We start from the raw sequence: 24,292 nt of genomic DNA on the forward strand, positions 1-24,292 counted from the left end.
ATCGATATTCGTTCCCAAGGAGCTTTAGTTGCTGGGTACACCTGAATTGGATTAGGTCCTGAAACATGTCCCTTGTGCTGTAAACAAGTTAAACATCTGTCAACATAATGAGCAATCTCCCTAGCCATTTTTGGCCAAAAATATTTCAATCGACCTTGTTGGAGTGTACGATCCTTTCCTGGATGTGCACTTGCAGGAGCATCATGGATAATTTTTAACACAGTTGGTACCAAGACAGCTGGAACAACTAACTGACAACATTTCCTCGGGGCTGTCCCTAGCTTTACTACTCTACACAGTAAATTGTCCAACATAACTAGTTCTTTCAATGGTACTGGTGGTTTATGAATCGGGCGAGTGTCTTGCTTAGTCAAAAATTTAATGACGGGTGCCCATATGGGGTCTTGTCTTTGTTCCGTTTCTACTACTGTAGCATCTAATGCTGGGTAATTTAACTGAATCGCAGCTACGTGTCGAGAAAACGCATCGGCTACAACATTTTGCTTTCCTGGAATATATCCAAATGTGGGATTGAATTCTTGAATTGTGAGCAAATATCTAGCAAACTTTCCAACTGGATTCTTATTTTTGAACAAGGGAATTAATGGTTGGTGATCTGTAAGAACATGAACTGGGTAATTATAAATTGTATCCTTGAAATGTTTAAGTGCCCAAACAACTGCCAAGGCTTCTCGTTCTGTTGCACTATAATTTTTCTCTTCTTTAGATAAAGTACGGCTAGCATAAGCTATTGCGTGATCTCTGTGACCTTCTGTTTGAAGTAATGCAGCACCTAGACCTATGTCACTAGCATCTGTAACCAACGTAAAAGGTTTAGAAAAATCTGGATACCTAAGGACAGGTGACGAAATCAAGGCTGCTTTGAGTTTTTTGAATGACTGATCCTGGGCCTCTCCCCAAACAAAGGGTTCATCTTTTCTTTGCAACTTGTAAAGCGGAGCGGCTATAATAGAGAATCCAGCAATAAATGAACGATAAAATCCTACAAGACCTGTGAACTGTCTTACGGCTTCTGCGGTACGAGGTGTTGGAAAATCACGGGCAGCAATAATTTTTGATTCATTCAATGTAATACCTGAAGGTGTAACTGTATGACCTAGGAAATTAATCTTTTGCTTTAAAAATGAACATTTTGCAAGCTTTATTTTTAAATTAGCTTCAGCGAGCTTTGCAAGTACCTTTTCAAGGTTCTGGAAATGAGTCTGAACATCTTGCGACATGATTATGAGATCATCAAGGTAAACTAGAAGCGTACTTCCTATCAATCTACGAAATAGATTTGTCATGAGCCGTGAAAAGGTTATTGGACTACTACGCAAACCAAACGGCATTCTTTTGAAATGAAAATGACCATTGGGAGTACTAAAGGCTGTCAATTGTTTACTTTCCTCATCAAGGGGGATTTGCCAGAATCCCTGCAACAAATCTAACGTTGAGAATACTTTGTTTCGACCAATGCTTTGCAACAAATCATTTAGAACTGGAAGTGGGAAACGATCAGGTATTGTTACTCTGTTAAGCTTGCGATAATCGATTACAGGTCTCCAAGTCCCATCTCGCTTTGGTACAAGAATCAATGGAGCGTTCCATGGCGAATTACTCGATTCAATTACATCACTCTGTAACATTTCTTCTACAAGTCTATCTGCTTCTGCTCTCTGAGAATGGGGAAGACGGTAAGCTGGTACATAAATAGGCGTAGTTCCTTGTTCAAGGGGAATTTTATGTGTAATAAGAGGAGTGAGACCTAATTTTTCTCCTGGTAGAGCAACAACAGCTCTATTCTTGTTCAAAATTTTCAAAAGCTGAGCCACAGAGTCAGGAAAATCAGTAGGACTGAGGTGTTGCGCTTGCACCTCTGGCTGAGATCCCTGTTCTCCTGGTGTGAGTGTACAAACAGTATGATCCATGGAGACATCATCCACAACTCGCACCGGTAACGAGTAATGGGCAAAATCTACAACATGGGTACCAGACTGGAGATGGATATCGGCATTACTTGTGTTCGCGATAAAAAGTGAGACAGTACCATCCTGCACTGTGTGCCAGGAGGGTTCAACAAATGTACCATTCACTTTACATGTTTCACTTTCCGCAATCACATCCGACAACTCAGGCACTCCCTGAACCTTAACTCTTATTCTGGTGAGAGAATGAGGGTGTAGCACAGTGTCAGTAGCCGTGGAACCACTGACTTCAGAGATGGAAGCTGCCAGGCGAGCGAGACAACGAGAATCCGTTAGGGCGTCCCCTTCCAGAAAGTCCCGATACTCATTCTCCTTAACAACTGTACAACTACTATGCTTCAATCGAGTGCCTGTTTTCTCGGGTATGCTACCACGACAATGATCTGACAAACCTACGCTAGCAAGGCGGGTGTCAACAAAATTAACATAATCTGATTGAAGGTTGAACTCGTGGCCCTGTCGATACATGCTACACAAGGGTATGACATGGTCTTTGATACTTATGTTCCAACGATGGGGAAACAATGCAATATTTTCATCAATCATGGTGTACAGACCTAAGAGAATGTCTCCAGGAAAATGAATAATGTCAACAACTAAACATGTTATAGACAATGTGACATCATTGAACTTGAGTGGGAGGTCAATTTCACCCTGAACTTTTACTTTATTTCCTGAAATACCACTTAGAAAAGGTATGTGTGACTGTTTTAAAATAGTAGGGTGCTTACTTTCAATGTCTCTAAGAGCTGAGGGCTTGACAATATTAATTTTTGCACCTGAGTCAAGAAAAACTTTTAAAACTCTACCATGTACAATGGCTGATACAAGGGGACCATCACTTGAGACTGGACAAGTTACTATTTTTGACTTATGTTGTCTGGGATATCTGCGTCTTGTTTGTGTCAAATTTACTGTGGATCCGTCAACATCTACAACTGGTCTAGAGTCAGTGTCCTCCTCTGTCAAGTGTCCAAATCTATTTTGGGTAGCTACTGAATACACAGGGAGGGCACTAGGATTGGCTAGCTTGAATTGGTTAGCGGATGGCCTTGGGGGTTTCCCGACGACATGGAGTGAACATTCTGAGCTCCAGCATTCTGTGACTGAGCATTATAATTTGAAATTGCATTATAGCTGGGCTGGGAGTTGTAATTACGAGAGTTCTGATAATGTCTTGGACGCTGTGAGCCTCGCCAAGACTGACCATGGGAGTTACGAGGTGGAGATGTCCTTTGCCTAGCTCTACAATCCGCAGTGTGGTGACCAACTTGTTTATGGTACGTGCAATATGGAAGCCTAGAATGATTAGATTGATGAGGGGGCCGAGAGAATTGTCTAGGAGGTGATGATCTAGGGGCGGACCAACAGTCCCTTGCAAGGTGGTTACTCTTACCACAATGCCAACATGAGGGAGTGGATGGTTGTGGACTATGGCGTTTCGGCATTTTATGAGGCGGCGAATTTGACTGGGGGCTACGAGCATGGGTACGCTTCTGCGACCAAGAGTTTTGAGAATTTGTGGGAGGATGCTGAGAACTTGTAACTACATTTACAGCATCAGAGGGTGGCAACAGTTGAGCACTTCGGGGAGCTAGTTTATCAGCGGCATTGTTAATAGCCTCAAATACTTCACCAATTTCATGTTTAACACCAAAATTTTGTTGCTCAACGATTGGTTTTGTATGCTCGGGGGCAAAATGCATTAAAGTACCAAATGCTATCATTTTGGCCATAGCCTCAGGGGACAGATTATTGTCTTTATCTAACCAAGTTGAATTATTCATAGCAGAAACTAAGGCATACAGATACTGATCGAGACGGCTAGTAAACGCATTAAACGATTCACCAGGCTGCATGGTGGCATTGGCAATTTTCTTGACTAACCTATATGGGTCAAGGTCTCCTTTATTAACAAAGCGACGGCGAAAGAAATCCTTAAATTCAGGCCAAGACTGGAGGCTAACAATGGCTTTCTCATCAACAACAAAACGTGCATCACCTTTGGTTGTGTCCACGGCTGACCGTGCAATTGCTAAGTATTCGGCATCAGTAGGCTTAGAAAAACGTGCAACTGTTTTCGCTTCAACCTTACTAAACCATGATTCTAATAAACGCGATTCCCCAGCAAAAAGAGGAATAGCCATTTCCTGAGCTGATCTCTGGCCATTGGGACGAGCAACTGTTCCCATTGATTCTGAAGGGGTTTCAACAGTGGTAGGCATTGTCACAGCCGTGGAAGTAATATTTGAACGCAGATTATAATTAAGTGCACCTGGCATCAGAAATAGTATACACAAAAATAAACACAAAAAATATCAACTTGGCTAAAGTAAAAATGGCAGAAATAAAATTATTAAATTGGGCTAGGCAAGAAAATAATTAAGAACAAGCAAATTGTAAACTAAATTTAGCAATCTTTCATTAAAAAATGACTGGAATTAGATGTATGTAAATTAATTAAACCAGACTAAGCACAGCAATTTAGAATAAAAACTGGGAAATGCAATTGCAAAATTTCATTAAAAAGATTCAACACAACAAGTGGCAATGCAAGAAATATGGATGTAGCACATAAACTGGACACAGGAATGTATATAACTCCTATGGTAAAAGTTTAAAATAAAATGCTTAAAGGATAAATTTCAAGTTAGGTCTGGAGAAATTAAAAAAAATTATATTGCACAAATCCTTAACTGCTACTAAAACAAGGATTTCTTAATTCACTGGAATTTGAATTTACCAATAACACTCTAGGAGAACAATTAAAATTCAATGAAATTACTGTAAGAAGCAGGAATGTTGAAATCACACAGGAAAACTGTGGGGAGTGCAGTACTGAACCAGCTCCAATATTTAACAAGTCACTGAATGGTTAATTCACAGGATATTATGGGAATTATTACATAAGTCACTTTTTAACACTTGGCACGTTGTTCTCAACTAGCAATTACTTATCTCAGGGTTGTAATTTATGAGGATCACCAGTAGCCAAAGTAGGAGAAGCGTCGTGAAGATCTGAAGAGGCCCATGTGAGGCGTGTTTACAAACTGGATGCGACGGCAGCGCTCCTGGCGGCGGTGGCGCGAGACTCAGGGACCCCACACTGTTCAGGCTAGAGGCACGAAGATAAATTCTGACGACGACAATATTGCGACGATGGAATAACCAGTTGATACTTGCGACGATGGCTGACGACGATTGCAGTAGCTTGCACCCTCACGAAGCTTGATACTGTCAGCTTGGGTGGCGGTGGTGGTGGTGGTGGGTGTAATAGGTGGTTCCCTCGTGGTGGCGCGAGGTTCAAAAATGGCTGGCGCGGGAAGCTTCCTTCCTCCTCACTGATGAGTGAGCGTTCTCACAGGAAAATATTGACCCTTACTTCTAAAACGTTAGCCTGGAGTAGTGGTTGATGGCAGGACCCCGGTCTGGCACAATATTTGATGCGTGGGTGGCAGGATGGCGGCTTATGGCGGTGGCGGTGGCGGCGGTTTTGGCTGGAACACGAGGCGATGCTGGGTACTGGAACTTTTGCTTCCAGAAAAAAATTTCTGGATCCCACTGCTGCTACCAGTATTCGTTTGTCTTGTTCGGGTTGAATGTAGACACAGTAGTCGCTTCTGTATATATTTATTGAGTGAGGCAAACAGGTGTATAACTGGCCAGCCGAGGTCCACCTACTCTGGGTCTGTGAGGATAACTGAGGCTGCTGGGAGCATCGCTGATGCTCCTCTGTCTGGCATGACGTCAGAGGCCTACTCGCCTGTGATTGGTTACATTTCAACTGACAGAATTTGAGTATAACAATTAGCTTAAGAGAAGAAACAGCCCAACGCACGGGAACAGATACCAAAAAGGAGTAAGCAACGACACACATAGCCGGCCCAGTTAATGAAAACAATGAACCGAACTGGAACCCAACTGGGCTACCAGGAGCCCAACTGGGCGACAAGTAGCCCAACCGGGCCACAAGCAGCCCAACCTGGAATCCCGGACCAGGAGGATGAAAGAAAAACGAGCAGTGCCGAGACAACACGGAGTGAAGATACATGAACAAGACAGGGCCGAAAACCAAGAGGAAACATGGAAGAGGACCAACAAGCCCTAGAAAGGACCGGAGGGAAGCCTCACCAAAAGACGACATACGTTCCAATAATACAGGAAGGAGCAAAAACCATCCTGAACCTTTGAGAATACAGAAGCAAGTACAAATGACGAAGGCATAAAAAGGGCCAGTCGCACCCGAGACCAAAAGTCATACAGAAGCCCAAGAAGAGAGGAACATGACGGAGAAGTCCCGTCCCAAGAAAAAGGGGGGAATAACGGAGAAGAGCACCCACCAACAGGATGAAACCAACGGGCTTAAGGAACAACAGACCGAGCCCGGGGAGGAGCTGACACCCAACAACTCGTGGAGAGTGGGGAAGGAAAACCACACTCCGCACAACCGCAAGCCTCGCCCAGAGGGTAGAAAAAAACCCGGCAGGGTCCAACGGGGCCTGAGGCCCCCTAAGTCAGCTCCTCCCAAGCCCCAGGAACCCATACGGTACGCCCTAGGGCCGAGCCGTCTCCCCAAAGCCCCAGCCTCAAGAAAAAACCGAGGCAGCCGTGAAAAGCACAAAGGAAGGGAGCCCACTGGCAGACTCTTACAGCACGGCTGGAGGAACAGGCTCCAAGGCCCCCGTCGCTACTCCAGGAGCGGAATTCCCTGAGACCAACAGTCTTTCAAAACCACGGAAACCCCGCCCCGACCCCGAATCCACAGACGGCAAGGACCCAGATACAGGGAGGAAAGGGGGGGAGGGAGCCGACAAGACCACCAACCAAAACGGGGCAGCCTCAGGGCTTCCGGAGAGCAAACAACCTAGCACGTTGCCGCCGAAACCCAAAGTGCAACGCCCGTGCTGCCTGCACCCACATAGTCAGCATAAGACTGGGTAACCGAGTCACAAACAAGCAACAAAACTCGCAGGACTCAGGGTCGAAGGTGTCACCGACCGACAAAACCGAGTCACCCTGAGACAAGGGTGACTCAAAGCAACCCTTGAACTCGCACAAAGCGAGGGGTGGGGACTTCGGGGCCACATCCATCAGGCCCACGCTTCCCCTAGGGGTTTCCCAGGGTCCTGAGCGTTTACTATAAAAGGACTCGTGCTTAGGTAATCCCAGGCAGGGTACTGCTAACCGGCGCCCATGTCTACCAAACAACTTTCTAAAAACAATCCCCGGGACGTGTACACTTACGGGGACCTAGCAGGGGGAACCACTGGAAGAAGGAAGAGAACTTGGTACAAAAGTGGGGAAGAACCAAAGGCAGACCCCCCACCAGGTAGACAAACAAAAAGAAAAAGAAAACCCAGCAAAAGTACAGCGTACCCAGGCGGAACAGAGCCAGCCACTATGATTGGTGAAAACAAGCTGTGCAGTACCCTGCGCCCCGCCAGTGCAAACTGCCCCTAACCCTAAGGCAAACAAGGGAGACAGAATCCCCTATTACACAAAGGGCGGCCGAAAACCAAGCAGTAAACGGCCTAGCAGAAGCAGGACCCAAGGAACTTGTGGAAGGTAACCCCAAGCCCCAAGGGCAGTACTTACAGGGCACCTAGGGAAGGGAACCCTAGATGCATGCAGCCCGAGTACTGGAGACTCGCCCCCGGCTCATGCACCACCTAGAAGACAGACACCACACTCTAGGTACAGTGCTGAAACAACCACTGGAGTCAGAGCATACAACCGGTGTCACTAGCATCAGTCGAAGAACTGGGGTGTGGATCGCCGGCGCGGTAGGTCTGGGGCTTCCCTTTCCCCCTCAAAGGGAGGGAGGGGGGCTGCGCAGAAGAAAACCCCGCAAGAGTACAGCGTACCCAGGCACGGCGACGAATGACAGCAGCGCGACGATGAATGATGTCATACTAGTTTGCTCGTTTTTGTTTGGGGAGTTCTATCCACTCGTTCGGCTTTTGGTTGCAATTTTCACCAGAATAGGAGTTTGTTTTTGGACGCCTACCTTTCTGGGTGCCTAACCCGGTCAATGGCAGACATAGTATGCTTCCAACCACATGGGGGTTTCTATAGGCCATTGCTCCCCTTGTCTCTCTGAGGGGGCCAGGTTCTGGCTCGTGGTCCCCGGTAGGCCCATAAAAACTCCGTACACATGATTGATGCCAAAGTCTGACATTAGCATATCAGCCTGGTAAGCTCCGGGGAGCCGTAGGGGCTCCCACCAGAAAAAAGAGGCGACATGATCACTACATACAAAATAGTAGCAGGAATAAAAAAATTAACAAAGAGGATTTCTTGACACCAGCAACATCAAAATCAAGAGGTCATAGATTCAAGCTAAGGACACAAAGGTGCCTAAAAATATTAAACAGTTTTACTTTGCAGAGTGGTAGATGGTTGGATCAAGTGAGAAGGCAGTGAATGCCAAAACCATCAGTTGCTTCAAAGCATTATATGATAATACTATGAAGATGAGATACCATGAACATAGCTCTTACCTGTAACTACACTTAGGTAATTACTATTATGTAATATACTACACCTAACACTTTCGCGCTTCGTTGTCCCCGATCCAAGTTGCTCATTTTTCTCTCGAGTCCTCTCGGATGACTCGGTCCGGAGTCACTCATTAAAATATTTGTTAAAAATTTAAATTTTATCCGATCAATCTGCTAGTGCTTTCAAAATGAGCGCCTTTAGATTGAGCACAATTTAGCACTTTCTCACCCATATGTCGCTTGAGCGTGACTTTTTTCTTTCCTTGAATGCACCTCATGCGGCATTTGAAAAAATATTTCTATAAAATCCAATTCTTATCCGATCGACTTGGGGATTGTATAAACATGTTTGCCATGAAATTTTCCTTTTCTCTAATAGCCACATAGCCTATTTGGGAGAACGGCATCATCATGGTAAGACCATTGTATTCTTGACACGATGAGTGTAATCGATGTAGTTTTTTATTTGGTGCCGGTCTAACGCATCCTTGTCTAACATTGTATACATATGTTCTTCTAGAACATTCTATTGCAAACACATTGGTGTTAAAATTAAGTATGTACATCGAAAATTAAGGTCAGGACAGTGAAAAGAGTATACACTTTTAATTTTTCTGCCGTCGGGTGTGCGGTAACGGGTAACACTTCAGCTACTTCCCACACTCTTGCAGGTGGGCCGCGATCATGATTCTACATTTATATGCATATGTCCATGTAGGGAATATTATTGCGGTCACAGTGATACCAAAATTAACGACGTAAAAAAATTCTGGGGTTGATAAACATAAAAAGATCAAACATTTCAGCGCGGTTTGATGCTCACAGCTAACAATCGCCATAGTTTTTTATTTGGTGCGGGTCTCATGTCGGGTTGGGTGAAATTTTATATATATATTCCTCTAAAGCATTCTCTTGCGAACAAATTTATACCAAATTTAAATACATACATGGAATATTAAGGTGAGCAGACTGAAAAGATTATAAACATTTTAGTGTTGCCACGTGGTCGCCAGAAACGAACGGCGCACAAGGGAAAACGTGCCAGCCCACTACCCAGAGCGCGATAGTGCTAAGACATGGAAGGTCTAATAGCAGACATGTATAAGAAGTGTTAGAACATTTGAGATGTAGATATAAAACACAACTATAACGTTACATACCATGAGACACGTAGTTGGACACTCGGCATATATAGACACTGAAGATAGGTGTTCCAAGGTGCTGAATGTCAAAACCTTCACCTCACCCTTGGGATTAAATCCATCTTTTAGACAAGATGTTTCAGTAGCAGTTAATTCTACCTTGTGCATCCTTCGTGGCTTTAACTTTTTTTGAGGAGAAGATAAACGTTTTTCATCTACATTTTCCACATCCAACTTAATATCTGGAATTCCACAATCAGATAATCTGCAAAGACTACTCTTCCTTTGTAGAATGTTAGGTATAGGTGTCGAACTTCTCTCTCCAGGACCGATGCATTTTCTTGGACTACCAAGCAGACATGGTGAACTACCAACACGATTAAGGCTAGTTAGCGAGGAACTCAAAGGCTTACGATCCCTCAGGTTTGCTACCGTCAAATTTAGTGGTTTCTCAAAGTCCTTTTTTTCCAATTCAGACTGGCCTTGAATAGCAGATGTAACAGGTGAAGTTCCAAGCATCTGTTGGGAGCGTTGAACAGCTGAAGATTTATCATCATAACCATTCTGGAGTGTTGTTTCTGAAGGAGGCCCAATAATAAGGTCCGACTGCTGTGCTAACAAAACTCCAGATTCTAGAAGTATTACACGACAAGGTACCTGTGTTCTCTCACTTATATCTCGTACCTGAAAAAAAAATAGTAAATACATAATCACACATTCATATGACGAGAATACGTTCACATGATACACATGTTTTTTGTTTTAAAGATAAATGATAGCAAAAAACAATTAAAATATTTAAAAATATGCCATCAGATAAAAACAAAATGGAATTTTGTTTTTATCTGATGGCAATTGCATGCAATGTCACCAGTTTACAATGGCTGACAGCTTTACCAAATGTCAATCGGAGTCTTGAAACTACAAGAGCAAGCTACAGGACCAGAGTGCACTTGATCAAGTAAGGAGTCATCTCTGTGCAGCAGTCCCCTCATCATGTTGATTGTGAGAGTCAACTTCAATGCTATAGCTTGAGCTACCTCATCCCTTTGTGTGTATTTTACCTCAATAAACTTATTTCAATTTCAATTTCACTTCAATGCTACAAGAGCCCTTCTCTTCTCAATGAACAACTTCTCAAAGGGTCCTCATCAAAATTTATCATTTATAACTAAAGGCTTAGTGGTGTTGGAACTTTAGACATAGTGCAGAAGGCGAGTATAGTGCAGAAGACACCTATGCAGGTGGCAGTATCCAAACACAATTGTAAACTTAATGTTTATTCACAAAACGTATGTGCTACTATATCAACTTGTCCTCTTACTAAAAACGTAGCAGTTCAATCGTACGAGTTACATAACGCCAAAAATTGTCTTACTAGAAAATGGAAGCAGCTCGCAAAAGTGACATACTGTCCCGTTTTCTGTTTTGGGTCCTCTGGTAGGCTGCGAGAGGATACTTTAAATTGACCGTTTTCTCGACGTTGGGAAACCTTAAGAGGGCTGAATACATAGGGTGTTCATATTACACTAGATTGGCATTATCAGACCTAATATTGCATCAGAGAGTTACTGGGATGCCTCAACTGATCAATCACGTGGTTCACTCATGGACAAATCCTGTTTTAACATTTTCTTAGATATCCAATCACTAACACAGCAATCCTAACTCTGTCCGAACAGCAAGGAAAACACAGGAGTCCCAAACTGGATACTCTGGCAATTAATATAATGGCATGCACAATCAACCCAATAATGACTTGTCAAGCTGATAGTCAATAAATAGAATGGGTACATATATCTAAATATGTTGTGTGTTAGATACCCGTTCACTCTCACAGGTGGAACAATTACAATACCACACAGATAATCACCTGTTTGCAGTCGGGTTCGTCTTTAACCTTTTGACTGCGAGACAACGAGGAATGTTCTCGGCAAATATCCTGAAGCTGTGCGTTACTACGAAGTCACTCACTTCCAACAACTAGACCGCATGAGGGAGTCTTTGCTGGCAAATCAGCTATTTTGCATTTTATTTGTTTATAGTACTGTACATTTAAATATTAATGATTGTAGTTTGTTGTTTTTAATAATTGAGTATTCTGCAGTTATTTTAAAATAGTATATTTTCAGTCAGAAGTTTTTTCTCAGATACATATAAAATTATACACCGCTTCAAGAATTAACTCCGAGAGTAAATACCACAACATCCCTGTATAATACAGTGGCACCTCGATTAACAAGTTTAATCTGTTCTGGCACTGAGCTCGTTATGTGGAAAACTCATCTTAAGAAACAAATTTCCCCATTTAAAATAAAGGAAATCCTTTTCACTCCCAAAAACATCCATACTTGTATGTCATTTTATAATGTAAATATAATACTGCACATGTAATTATAAATGTTTTGTTGTACTGTTTTCATGCTTACTTTACCTTATGAAGAGTCGTTGCTGGCTTGAGGGAGACGATGGGGAGGTGGGGAGGTGGGAAGGAGGAGAGGGGTTATGGTGTGGGAGGAGAATCCACCTCTGAGTCAGGCGGGTTCTCTCTTCTTGGGAATTTCACCCCACTGGGACCGGGTTGTGGTTCACTATCACCGGCTCTTCTTTTCTCTACTATTGCAAAGAACGTATCTATTGACAATTGCTTTTGTCTTTGCTTTAAAATGTTCCAAAAACGAGACAGCAAATTGGCATTAAACATGTTCACACACCGGGTTGTCACTGTTTTATCAGGGCAGCTTTTCCAAGAATGCTGTCACCTTTTCAAACATTCCCAACACTTCCCTGATCTCACTGGAAGAGGCAGCATCCTCCCTTACCTCCTCATCCCCTTACTAATGGTGTAAATTGTTGATGAGGACCTGCCATACTCCCTTGTGAGATCAGTCACACACCATGCTCATGCTTTGCTATAATTTGCTTCTTCAAATCCACAGTAATTGTGTCTTTCTTCCTCTTGACAACATTATCTTTAGCAAGCAGCTTCTTTGGCAACATCGTGAGTTACAAATTGTAGTCACAAAACGACAAAAAGAAAAAAAATGCAAATAAATGCAGAGGGATCCTTGTCGTGCGCAATACAACAACAACAACACTGGCGTCGGAGGCATCCGAGAATTTGCGAGAACCCACGAGACGCTAGGAAGTACCATGTGGTTTTGCTCGTTAATAGAGGTGAAGCTCGTCAATAGACAAATTTGCTGCGAGTGGCTCGCTCATTACTCGAAATGCTCATAAATAGAGCTGCTCGTTAATCGAGGTGCCATTGTACTGTACATCTATACAGATGTAATGGAGCTAGCACAGACCCATGAAAAAACTTTTGTTGTTTTTAATTGCTTAATGTCATTGCAGTTATCTAGTACAACAAGCAAGACTTTTTATCAAATCACAATTTGGTGTATCCCGCCGGTGTTTGAATATTTCGGACTACATTACCAATCAGATTAGCAGCAAAGGCTGTAAGACTTCCTTTGGGCAGTGCCAGGAACAAATTCACACGCAATACAAATGTAAATTTTACATTGTAGGCCTATACCGACCTACAGGTCAATTATTTTTAAATAAATCAAGTTATTCCACATACAGTATTGTGTAAACTAAATAGAATCAGAACAAACAAATCCTCTAACACATTCATCACAGCTCTCACTGCACTGACTTGGCTTGTCAGCAATATTACTTTGCTGCAGTCCACAGACCAAGTAAACCCCCCCCCCCCCAATCTCTCATTGTGCACAAAACACAAGATGACTTAGATATTAGTTTTTTTGGCACAAGCACACGAGGACCTGCGATAAAAGCCGTAGTTCAGCGGGTGTCTCTCAAGGGGATGCCTAATTACATAAATACTTGATATTAATGTGTTATTACTAGACATAAAACTGTTTGTAATACAAGTCTTACCCCACTGTTAATGATGGTAAGAAAAGCCTGTAGCCATAATGATGCCTGATGCTCATCTGAAGCTGCTAATGTGAGTGGGGCATCTTTCTTTCTCAGCAACTGAAAATATAAAATATTTTATAAGACATCAATCAAAGGAGAACCAGCGTTGAATGCAATGAAACGCCATTTTCTGGGTGAGACCCGGAGGCTCCCCGGAGCTATCCAGACTGATATAAATGTATTATACACTGGCATCAGTCAAAGCGAATCGAGTTCTTAGGTCTACCAGGGACCACTAGCCAGAACCTGGGCCCCTCAGAGAGGCACGAGGAGCAATGCCCTATAGAAACCCCCATATGGTTGGAAGCATTCTATGTCTGCCATCGACCAGGTCAGGTACCCAGAAAGGTAGGCACCCCATAACAAACCCTAGCTGGTTAAAATATTGCTACTGAAAGCCGAACTTTTGGACAGAACTCCCCCAAATGAAAAATGAACAAATGAGCATGACGTCATAACCGTCCCCATGCCACTGTCTACGCAGCTCCTCCCTCCCAGGGAGGTAAAAGGGGAGAACCCCTTTTTCAAACCATCAAACTCGCACTTGACGAGTTGGAACTCGGAGGATGCATTCATAGGTCCAAAGAGCACCAGTGGGGTTTTTCCAGGTGCCCTTAGGCTGACTGCTAAGAGAAGCCCAAACAAGGTTAACCAGTTAGGCTCAAACTACAAAGAGAACTGCTAAAAAACTGAACCCGTTATGTGTACAAGCACAGGGGCTTAGCAGAAGACCACCAATACAATTGATAAACCAAGGGGGCAGACCCCACTAGGCAAAACAAAATAAAAAATAAAAAATAAAACCCCACGAAAGCACAACGTTCCCAGGAAGAACAGAACCGGCCGCTGTGAATAATAGGAGACAAGCAGCACAATACATTGTGCCCCTACCAGCAACAATACCACTTCCTACCCAAGGCCAAACAGTGGCAACACAAACCCCAGCTGGGCCCAAGGGCGGGCAATTGCCGAGCAGCAAAAGACCCCTACGGAAGCGGTTCCCAAATACCATGTGGAAGAGAACCCCAAGACACAAGGGCAGTACTTACAGGGCACTTAGGGAAGGCGGCCTTAAATGCATGCAGCCCCAGTACTGATGAAATACTCCTGGCCTGTGTACCACACACAGCACAAGGCTGAGAACTGCATGGAGTCAGAGCTGATGACTGCCACAGTCCACATAAGCCGAGGAACTGACGGCTGTACCAGCTGGCACCGGGGGGGGGGGGGGGGGGGGGGGGTTCCAGGGCCCCCCCTTCCCTGTCCTAGGGGGGGAAAGGGAGGAAGAGCCGTTTGACAGCGTTAGTGACGTTTGCCCGTTTTAGTTTGATAGTTTTGCCTATCTGTTGAGGTTTTTAATATCATTTTTTTACCATGTGGGGTTTGTTTTGCTACACCTACTTTTCTGGGTGCCAGACCCCAGTCGATAGTAGACATGGAATGCTTCTAAATACATGGAGGGTTTCCATAGGCCATCGTTCCTTGTGCCTCTCAGAGGGGGGCCAGGTTCTGGCTCGTGGTCCCCGGTAGGTAAGAACTCCAATCGACTGATGCCACGGTCTAATACATACACATCAGCCCTGTAAGCTCCGGAAAGCCGTAGGGGCTCCCCACAGAAAGAGCTATTTTTCAGAAAGGCAGATTACATGCAAAATTCAACTTGGATCTTGAATGATATGATCCAGGTTTTGGAGGTGTCTTAGTATTATACTGTAACCCCGCGATTATCCGGGATTCGAACATCCGAAAAACGCCCTTATACGGCCAAAATCGTGAACGGATAAAGTTATCACAATATCCGGCTGAAATAGCCACAGGGACCGGATTAAAGCAGGTTTTCTGCAGAAATTACACTATCCGGTCAGTCCCCCGGATAATCGTGCCTTTGTCTGTATATGAAAACATGAGGCGGGCCATACGGTATTAATCCCGTCTGCCCGAGACTCGAGGCGCATGGTGTAGGTGGGGGTGGGGTGGGTGGGTGGTGTTGGGAGGGTGGGAGGGGTGCGTCAGGAGGGACTACCTGGGTACAGGAATTACCATTAATTTTAGAACAATTAATCATAGCCAAAAACAAATAAAATAACTACTAGTAATTATGTAATAACAAATAAATACGTTTCCTAAAAGCATTGTGCACAGGCTGAAGTTTCCTTCAAAAATATTGTGAATTTTTTTCCTCCTGGCGGCCTACGTAACGCTATGGCTGCCCCAAGTGGACCTGTCCAACACTGGTCAACCCATGTGCGTCCGTCCCTCGTGTTATACACAGTGCTGCGCCATTAGTGAAATATTTTTTTAAATAACTTTTTTATTTTCATAGTAACTTTGAACATTTTTGGCCAAGACTATGTCTGGTAGCAGCATCAATCGTTCTGGAGGTGTTAAGAGGAAGAAAGTTGTCCTAACAATAAAAGACAAGTCACAGTTATACACCTCAACCAGTGCGGCCTCACAGTGTTGCGCCATTAGTGAAATATTTTTTTAAATAACTTTCTTAATTTTCATAGTAATTTTGAACATTTTTGGCCAAGAATATGTCTGGTAGCAGCATCAATCGTTCTGGAAGTGTTAAGAGGAAGAAGATTGTCCTAGCAATTAAAGACAAGTTACGTGTTGTTCAAACAGTGAGGCGTCACAGGCAGCCAAGCGCCTTCAACAAGTGAGGCGCCACAGGCAAGCCAAGCTCCTTCAACAAGTGAGGCATTATAGGCAAACCAAGCGCTTTCAACAAGTGACGCGCCACAGGCAAGCCAAGCGCTTTCAACAAGTGAGGCGCAAGCAAGCGCCTTTAACAAGTGAGGCGTCACAGGCAAGCCAAGCGCCTTCAACAAGTGAGGGCATGCAAGCGCTTCAACAAGCGAGGTGCAAGCAAGCACCTTCAACAAGTGAGGCCTCACAGGCAACCCAAATGCCCTCAACCAGTGAGGCTTCAGCAGCTGGCAGTCAAAACTAACTTAGCTTAATGAACTGTACAGTACTTTTAAGTGTTAATTTTAGTGTTGTGTTAGTATAGGTTACGTAAATTGTTAAGAATTTTTAACTTCAAGATGTGTGGCATCAATCAAGAAGACGAACACCAACAAGGTAAGTTGAGGTTTCTAGTTGAATATTTAATAATTGTATGTGGCAAGGCAATTCAAATTATGTTGTTTGTAGTATAAAAATTGTTGGAAATGGTCACTTTTGGACTCGTAGGTGAAAAAGTACCATTATCCGAAAAATGTGATAATCCGGCTGGGGGTCCTTCCCATATAGTCCGGATGATCGAGTGGAGACAGTACTTTCTATTACTTCCTTATTATTAAGATAAAATCAGTGAACATATAAATGTTGAACCTAAATTACACTTATTTACATGTAAAAATTAGAAGTTAACAAATTAGAACAACGCAAGCACACAACACTTAAGTGACAATCTAAATTATCAACTAAAAAGTGACTTACCTGAAAAGCATGAGGTCGTTGACTAGAAGCGATACGAACACAACCGACGCACTGCACCACTTCCACTATCAGATGGGGTAATCTTTCTCTGGCATCATTGAATTGATATAAAACACCAGCCCTGTAAAACAAATGTATTTGTATTTGTTGCTTGATAAGGGCCTTATAAAGACCACGAGAGATTATAGTAAGAACAGATGAAGATATATCACGATTGTAGAAACTTAATGGCTTTGTTTTTTAATCAATAGACTGGGTGGCTGATGAAGCAAGAACAGAGGACATTTGGATTGGCCAATTTGTGCACCTTATTCTGGATATTTTCATGTATCAACATGTTGAACAGGTCACGAGAATAAGAGAAGAGGATGCTCTATCAATGCTGGATTTAATATTTACCAGGAAAGAAGAGATTTCATATCAGTACTTTTCTCCATTAGCAACAGCAACCTTGTACTGTATTTTTGGAAAAACAAATATGCAATGTGATACAATCTAGAAAAGAATGGAGAAAGGAAAATCATGGAAAAACTTAATTTCAAGAGAGGACACTATAGGGAATTTAGCAAGTTCTTTAAAAAATTTGATTGAAAAGGTTTGTTGTCAAGCAAGGAAGTAAATGAGATGTTTGCCAAAATTTGATAGATATATGAAGATATAAAAAGGTATGAGGGTATGGTTTTCTCGGGGAAAGCCTCTTGTGGATCCTTGAAGCTAACTATCCATGGAGAAGGAAGAAATAGGCACTTATGGAGGAGAGAGCACTGCAGGTAACATAACGTAGAAGAGACAGATGGCCAAGAAAGCTGACCCAGGGCCACACAGGGGTGCTGAGGCCCAGAAACATTGACCAGATATTGGACCACTAAAACCCTGTTTGACTTCCAGACCCACCATGCCCTAATATCAGCCCGGGACATATTACAAAAAACAGCTGAAAGAGTAGCACATTTCAAGATGCCATGAGCACATGGGTAGAGTGCAGGCTGGCTCGGCTTCATGACACTGCGGACAACCTGAGAAAAACGAGCCTTGGAAGAGGGGACCAAGGAAACAGGATCCATGCATGCAACCCGTTCTCGCACTTTCGTATAGTCAATATTGACTTATTAAATACGTGCATATGTGACATACTAAACATACTAGTTTACCTTGAAAAGCTTCATAGAAAACACCGACCTTACCTAACCTTCTTAATATGTTAAGATAAGCATCTTATTGCTTCGTAATTACAATTATTACTTAACCTATACCTATAATAGGTATAGGTTAAGTGCCCACCCAATGCCACCAGGCTGGAGGACACGACCCAAACCACCCACGAATTGTGGGACCAAGCATGAGCAAACAGAGTGCCCTGCCAACGGGGCGACCTGCATAGAGACCAGTGCCCCTTTCAAGAGGGGAAAAAAATGTAAACAAAATTAACAAAAATAAAAAAAAGCAATAAACCGACTTGTGAGCAGAGCGCGCACCATGCCGACCAGACGAAGATGGCTCCAGAGGAGGCACCAGTTTTCCAGAGGCCTCTGGAAGTTTTCCAGAGGCCATTTGGTCCTTTGGCTTTCTGAGGGGGCCAGGTTCTGGCTCGTGGTCTCTGGTAGGTTGAACTTCACTGACTAATGCCCTAGACTAATATATTGCATATCAGACGGATAGCTCCAGGGGGCCGGAGGGGCTCCCCACAGACAGAACGTCCTCCTGTACAGTTAATCATCATACACATGAAAACTGAGTGCAATTTCAACATTCAGAAAAACAGATTTCAAATTGTCTGAAATTATTTTTTCTGTACAGTGCAGGGAGAGTCTCACAATTTTCATCAAAACTGTGTAGTGCTTGAGATGATCACATTCATTTAAAAGTCATCATAAGTCAGGTCTTTGTGATACATATTAGCCAGATGTTTACATATTTTCTTTAGTGCATCAGAAGCAATGGCTTTCAATTCATTGAAGAAAGAAAGAAAGAAAACAGATTTCCATACTTTCCAAAACATGCAACATACTTTTCTGAAGATAGGTTTTCATAGACACACAAGATACACTTTGCTTGTTTTCGTCATTCTTTCTAGCATGACTGACCACAGCAGTTTGATAGTGGAATTTTGTTCTCGTTAAGAAAATCCATGACTTAGATCCTTTGCTCCATGAGAAAAGATGGGGATGAACATCACAAAAGTTACACAGGCTCACAGCTGTTTGACTGGGCATTGGGCGGGTGACAGCCTTAAATGTATCAGACAGTAAATGTCAGTTGATCTGTGTGTGAATTGATGGAAGTGGAATCTACACTTATTGAATAATACTTTATCTTTTACTGCTTTAAGAATAGTACAAAGAATCTGTTGTCCCATTAAATCCACAAATTCCTCACAAATATTTGTAGATAAATATGACAATTTCCTTTTCAAGGATTTTCATACATTTTGAGATGTTCTTCCAAGAGGTCATCTTGAGATTATCTTCTTGAGATGATTTCGGGGCTTTAGTGTCCCCGCGGCCCGGTCTTCGACCAGGCCTCCGCCCCCAGGAAGCAGCCCGTGACAGCTGACTAACACCCAGGTACCTATTTTACTGCTAGGTAACAGGGGCATAGGGTGAAAGAAACTCTGCCCATTGTTTCTCGCCGGCGCCCGGGATCGAACCCGGGACCACAGGATCACAAGTCCAGCGTGCTGTCCGCTCGGCCGACTGGCTCCCTAAGAGGGTCAAATTTACTCAGCAGTTCTAGTACACCTAAATAGTTACTATTTTTTGCTGACCCAATAATCTGATTTTCTCCATGAAATGGCAAACTTCTAGAGGCAAGAAAGCAAATTACAGAAACTACATGTGTTAACACTTTATGCCAATATCCCTGCTGTGAATGATGCTGCTCAAGTAATATAGAATTTACACTTCGTTTGCAGGCGATGAGTCACAATAACGTGGCTAAACTATGTTGACCAGACCATACACTAGAAGGTGAAGGGACGACGACGTTTCGGTCAGTCCTGGACCATTCTCAAGTCGATTGAATTGACTTGAGAATCGACTCGAGAATGGTCCAGGATGGACCGAAACGTCGTCCCTTCACCTTCTAGTGTGTGATCTGGTCAACTACACTTCGTTTCTTTATGTTTTATCAAATATGCTGTCATGCACTTTCAATGTTATTCTCCATTTTCATGTTCTACAGTAACAGTGCTGTGCTTCCAGTCATTGAACCCCAATGTAGCAAAGGGAGTTTCTTTCTTGGATAATAGGCGACATACAAAGCAGTACAAACAACATTAGGGTGGTGAATAGATTAGCCATTCACGTTTTACATACTCGCCACTCCGCAATTCACAGTTGAACACATTGAAAAATATCTTGCCTTCATATTCTCTACTCCAGCTGCTTTATATACTCAGCATGAGTTTGAAAGGAAACTATCATGATTCTGACATGAGGGCCCACCATGAATTCAGTAATTGACTGTGTAAGTATCATTAACGTTCCATTACCCCAGATCTGTCTCTTGGATTGCAAACTCCTTTACTGTTACAGATTAGGGTATTCCCTCTTGTAAAATGTCACCAGCAGGCAATAATGTTATGTTTGCTGAAACTGGATGATTGGCAGCAGGAATGGATGTTGATGTGAATGCTAATCTGAAGGAACAGTACTAGTGGCTGACATTGCAGGAGTGGATGCTGACGTGGATGCTATATCTGAAGGAATGGTATATTAGTGGCTGTCGTTGCACCTAGGTTGAGCCACAATGCTAATTTTGAAAGTTTTCCTATTTTCTCCTTCTCCTCTGCTCCACTCAAAACATTACGTTTCATTTCTGCTGAAAGGGTTATTCACCTGGAAATATATATCTTAAATATTTAGACCCACACCAGGATGAAGGGTTATATTATATAAGTGTGCTTGTAACACGACCTAAATATTTAAACATTCTGTTTCCATAATGAATATGTCCTATGCTCACTTCCAAGCACACGTCGTACACCGGGTCAAATTTTATGATGAAATTGACATCGTACACCGAAAAATTTGTACTCTGGGGCATTTGTAGACCTAGGTTCCACTATACATGGAAGTCTTTATAGATGAAGCAGAAAAACTGCAAAAGGAGCTAAGTACAAAGCAGTTGGCCAATATGAAGTCTCACCTTGGGTTCTCAGGGAATGCACTCTTGGGCTAAGCATTCCACTTCAAGTGATTTTTAATCTTAGCAGATATAGGAAATATTTGGCTTTTTCCCTATCTACAAAAATGGTTGCAGAGAAGATTCTCTAAATTAGACCTGTATCTTTGATAAGTGGGGTAGTCAAAATACTAGAAAACCAGATGGGTAGAATACCTGGAAAGAAATGACATATTAACACACACACACACAGACAGACAGCATGGCTTTCAATAGGAAGATCCAGTATAACAAATTGTACTTAATTTTTAAAACACAGCTACATAGATCTTACAGGAAAGCGATGGCTGGGTTGACTGTATTTACCTGGACCTTAAAAAACCAACGTAGTCACAAAAGGAAAGTTTGTAGTGAACAAAAGCCATTTTCTGTACTGTGGCGGCCTTACACCTAGTGAATTAGGTGTAAGCAATTAGGGCTACCTAGGAAGAAAATAAATAGTAAATGTGTTACACAGTGTAATTAACAATAGAAAAGTTGGCCAACTCACTTAAGAATAAAATATGCTGGTCTCCATGGCATGAGAATTCCAGGTGGCTTGAACATTAGTGGTCCTTCATTGGCTGGTCCTAAAGGTCCAGAAACAGCATCCCCTCCTCCCAGGCTGCTTCCATCTTCCCAGTCTACAAGCCAGTAACCAATAACTTTAGGATACTCCTAAAAAAATAAGAAAAACTAATTTACCAATGTGTTATCAACAACATACAGTACATGTTAACTGATAGCCTAAATCGTCCAGTCTTGAACTCCACTGTTTGTCTCAAAATACCCCTACCATGAAACCGATACTTTCCTACTAGTAGAGCACCCTACGTGTGTACACACGTGGGGCATCCTACATGTGTACTTCAGTACGAATGTCAAGTATAAATCGCATGTTTATTTTCAGAGCAACAACTGGCAAGACAAGTCCTGCATATGCAGATGAGCAATAAATATGAAATATCTAATCCTGACACACCACCACTACTACCAAATAAGTGAAATCCAATCTAAAATAAGTGCAAAGTAATGAACGTGGATAAGGAAGACAGAGATAAATGTTTAACGGTACCATAAAGAGAAGGCAATTAAGAGAAACAATAAGAGAAAGACTTGGGAGTAGACATAATCCCAACACTAACACCAGAAGTTCATGTGAACAAAATAACATCAGCAGCATGTGGGAAGTTAACTAAATTAAGAACATTTAAGAATCTAAACAAGAAGGCTTTCTAGTCAATTCACATTGCCTATGTGAGAGCATTACTCGAGTATGCAGCTCCAACATGGAACCCACACTTTGTGAAGCATCAACTTGAGAACATTCAGAGGTTTGCAACTAGATTAGTATCAGAATTTAAAGGCTTCATCTATGAGAACAGGATGAGAGAATTCATCCTCACAACCTTTGAGGAGAGAAGAGACAGATATAACTATGTACAAGATCTTGAGGGGAATAGATAAAGTGGATAAAGGAAGTCTATTTAAATTAAAGAGATAGGACGAGGATCAAAGGGAAGGTCCAAGAACCCTAGGCTGACTCCCCGCCAGCCTCGGGAGCCTCTGAATCAAGCCCTAGGGCAGAGCCGTCCTCCAAGCCCTCCAACCCTGAAGAAAAGGCCAAGTCCAGGGGAAAGGCAGCAAAGAAGGGGGCCTATTGGGAAGGCCCAGAAGCCTTGGCAGGAGGATCAGGCTCGAATGCTTCCATCTCGAATGAGGCAGCCCCCGGAGCCGCCCAAGTCTCATCACCAAGTAAACTCTGCCCTGACTCCGAAACCTTCAGACTTTTGGGAGGCGGCAACAAGGGGGATGGAGCAGGGCAAACCATGACCACCGGGAAAGAATCTGAAGGCGTGGACTGAACCAAGGTCGAAGCGACCAATGCCTCCAGGCCCGGGTCCCTAAAACCAAAATGGGGCAGCCCTGGGGCATCCGAGCGGGCAACCAACCTAGCGAGTTGCAACAACTTGTATCTACTATGCAACGAGAATGCCGCCTGACCCCCTAAGAACTTAAAGAAGAAAGGGTAAACTGGAGCATGAGTGGGGAACACGTCTCGCAAGACTCCGGGTGGAAGGTGTCACCAACCCAACAGGCAGCAAAGAGGAGGCAAAACAGGTGATCCTCTATCTCGAGACAAGGGCAACGAACCACCCTCAAACTCGCACAAAGCAAGATGGGACTCGGAGGACGCATCCGTTGGTTAACCAAGCCCCGACGGGGTTTTCCAGGGCCCATAGGTGGGTGCTCCCTACGGGAAGTCCAGGTAATGGTGCTGCAAAACCAGTTGAGCCTGAATGACAATGTCAAGATGTCAACAAAGAATGAACCGGGCAAATTGAATCCCTGTGAAGTGTACAAGCACGGGTGCCTAGAGGAGGGCCACCCCAAATAACCTAGGCAGATGAATAGTTAAGCCAGGCAGATGACCTCCAAGTAGGAAAACAAAAAGAAAAACCCTGCAAAAGCACAACAACAACAAGAGGAACAGAGAACATAGCCGCTGCTAGGTAGGCGAGTTGCACAGCACTTTGTGCCCCAACCAGCAACACCACTACTCCCTACCCAGAACCAAACAAACAGCCTACCCAGCTGGCCTCAAGGGCAAGGTCAATGCCGAGCAGCAGAAACCACTACGAGAGTGTGGTCCTGAAGGCCCCAGGGAAGATAACCCTAGAACCCAAGGGTAGTATTTACATGGTGCTTAGGGAAGGTTGCCCCCAGTACACTAATTTCCTCCTGGCCACCGCACCACAAACAGCAGGCAACACCACAAGGGCACAAATCCTGGTAGGAAATCGAGGGCCAGAGTCAGCAACTGCTTCAGCTTCAGACAGCTTCACTATGACCTGGGGAGTGGGCTGCCAGCGCGGGAGCTGCGTGGACAAGCGCAGGGTTGATGACGTTTGCTTGTTTCCTGATTTCTTTTGGGGGAGTTTTGGTTCCCTGTTCAGTCTTGGGTTTGCAATTTCCTAGCAAGTGGGGTTCGTTTTGGGATGCCTATCTTTCTGGGTGCCTATTCCCCGGTCGATGGCAGATATGGAATACTCTCAAAAACAGTGGGGTTTCCTTACGCCATTGTTCCCTACGCCTCTCTGAG

General features: G+C 43.5%; 1 protein-coding gene across 3 annotated transcripts in view; it reads right to left on the reverse strand.

Annotated features, from left to right (window-relative positions):
• Positions 1-24,292, reverse strand: part of prd1 (pruning defect 1) — a 133,589-nt gene that overhangs the window by 27,591 nt on the left and 81,706 nt on the right. For all 3 annotated transcript variants that reach the window (XM_045760038.2, XM_045760030.2, XM_069317016.1), the window contains 4 exons: positions 21,701-21,867; positions 17,029-17,149; positions 13,540-13,638; positions 9,649-10,314 (listed from right to left, as the gene is read on the reverse strand). In XM_045760038.2, coding sequence (XP_045615994.2) covers positions 9,649-10,314; positions 13,540-13,638; positions 17,029-17,149; positions 21,701-21,867 — 1,053 coding nt within the window. The remainder of the gene's footprint in view (positions 1-9,648; positions 10,315-13,539; positions 13,639-17,028; positions 17,150-21,700; positions 21,868-24,292) is intronic.

Source organism: Procambarus clarkii, chromosome 86 (assembly GCF_040958095.1).
Source record: "Procambarus clarkii isolate CNS0578487 chromosome 86, FALCON_Pclarkii_2.0, whole genome shotgun sequence".
Lineage (NCBI taxonomy): Eukaryota > Metazoa > Arthropoda > Malacostraca > Decapoda > Cambaridae > Procambarus > Procambarus clarkii.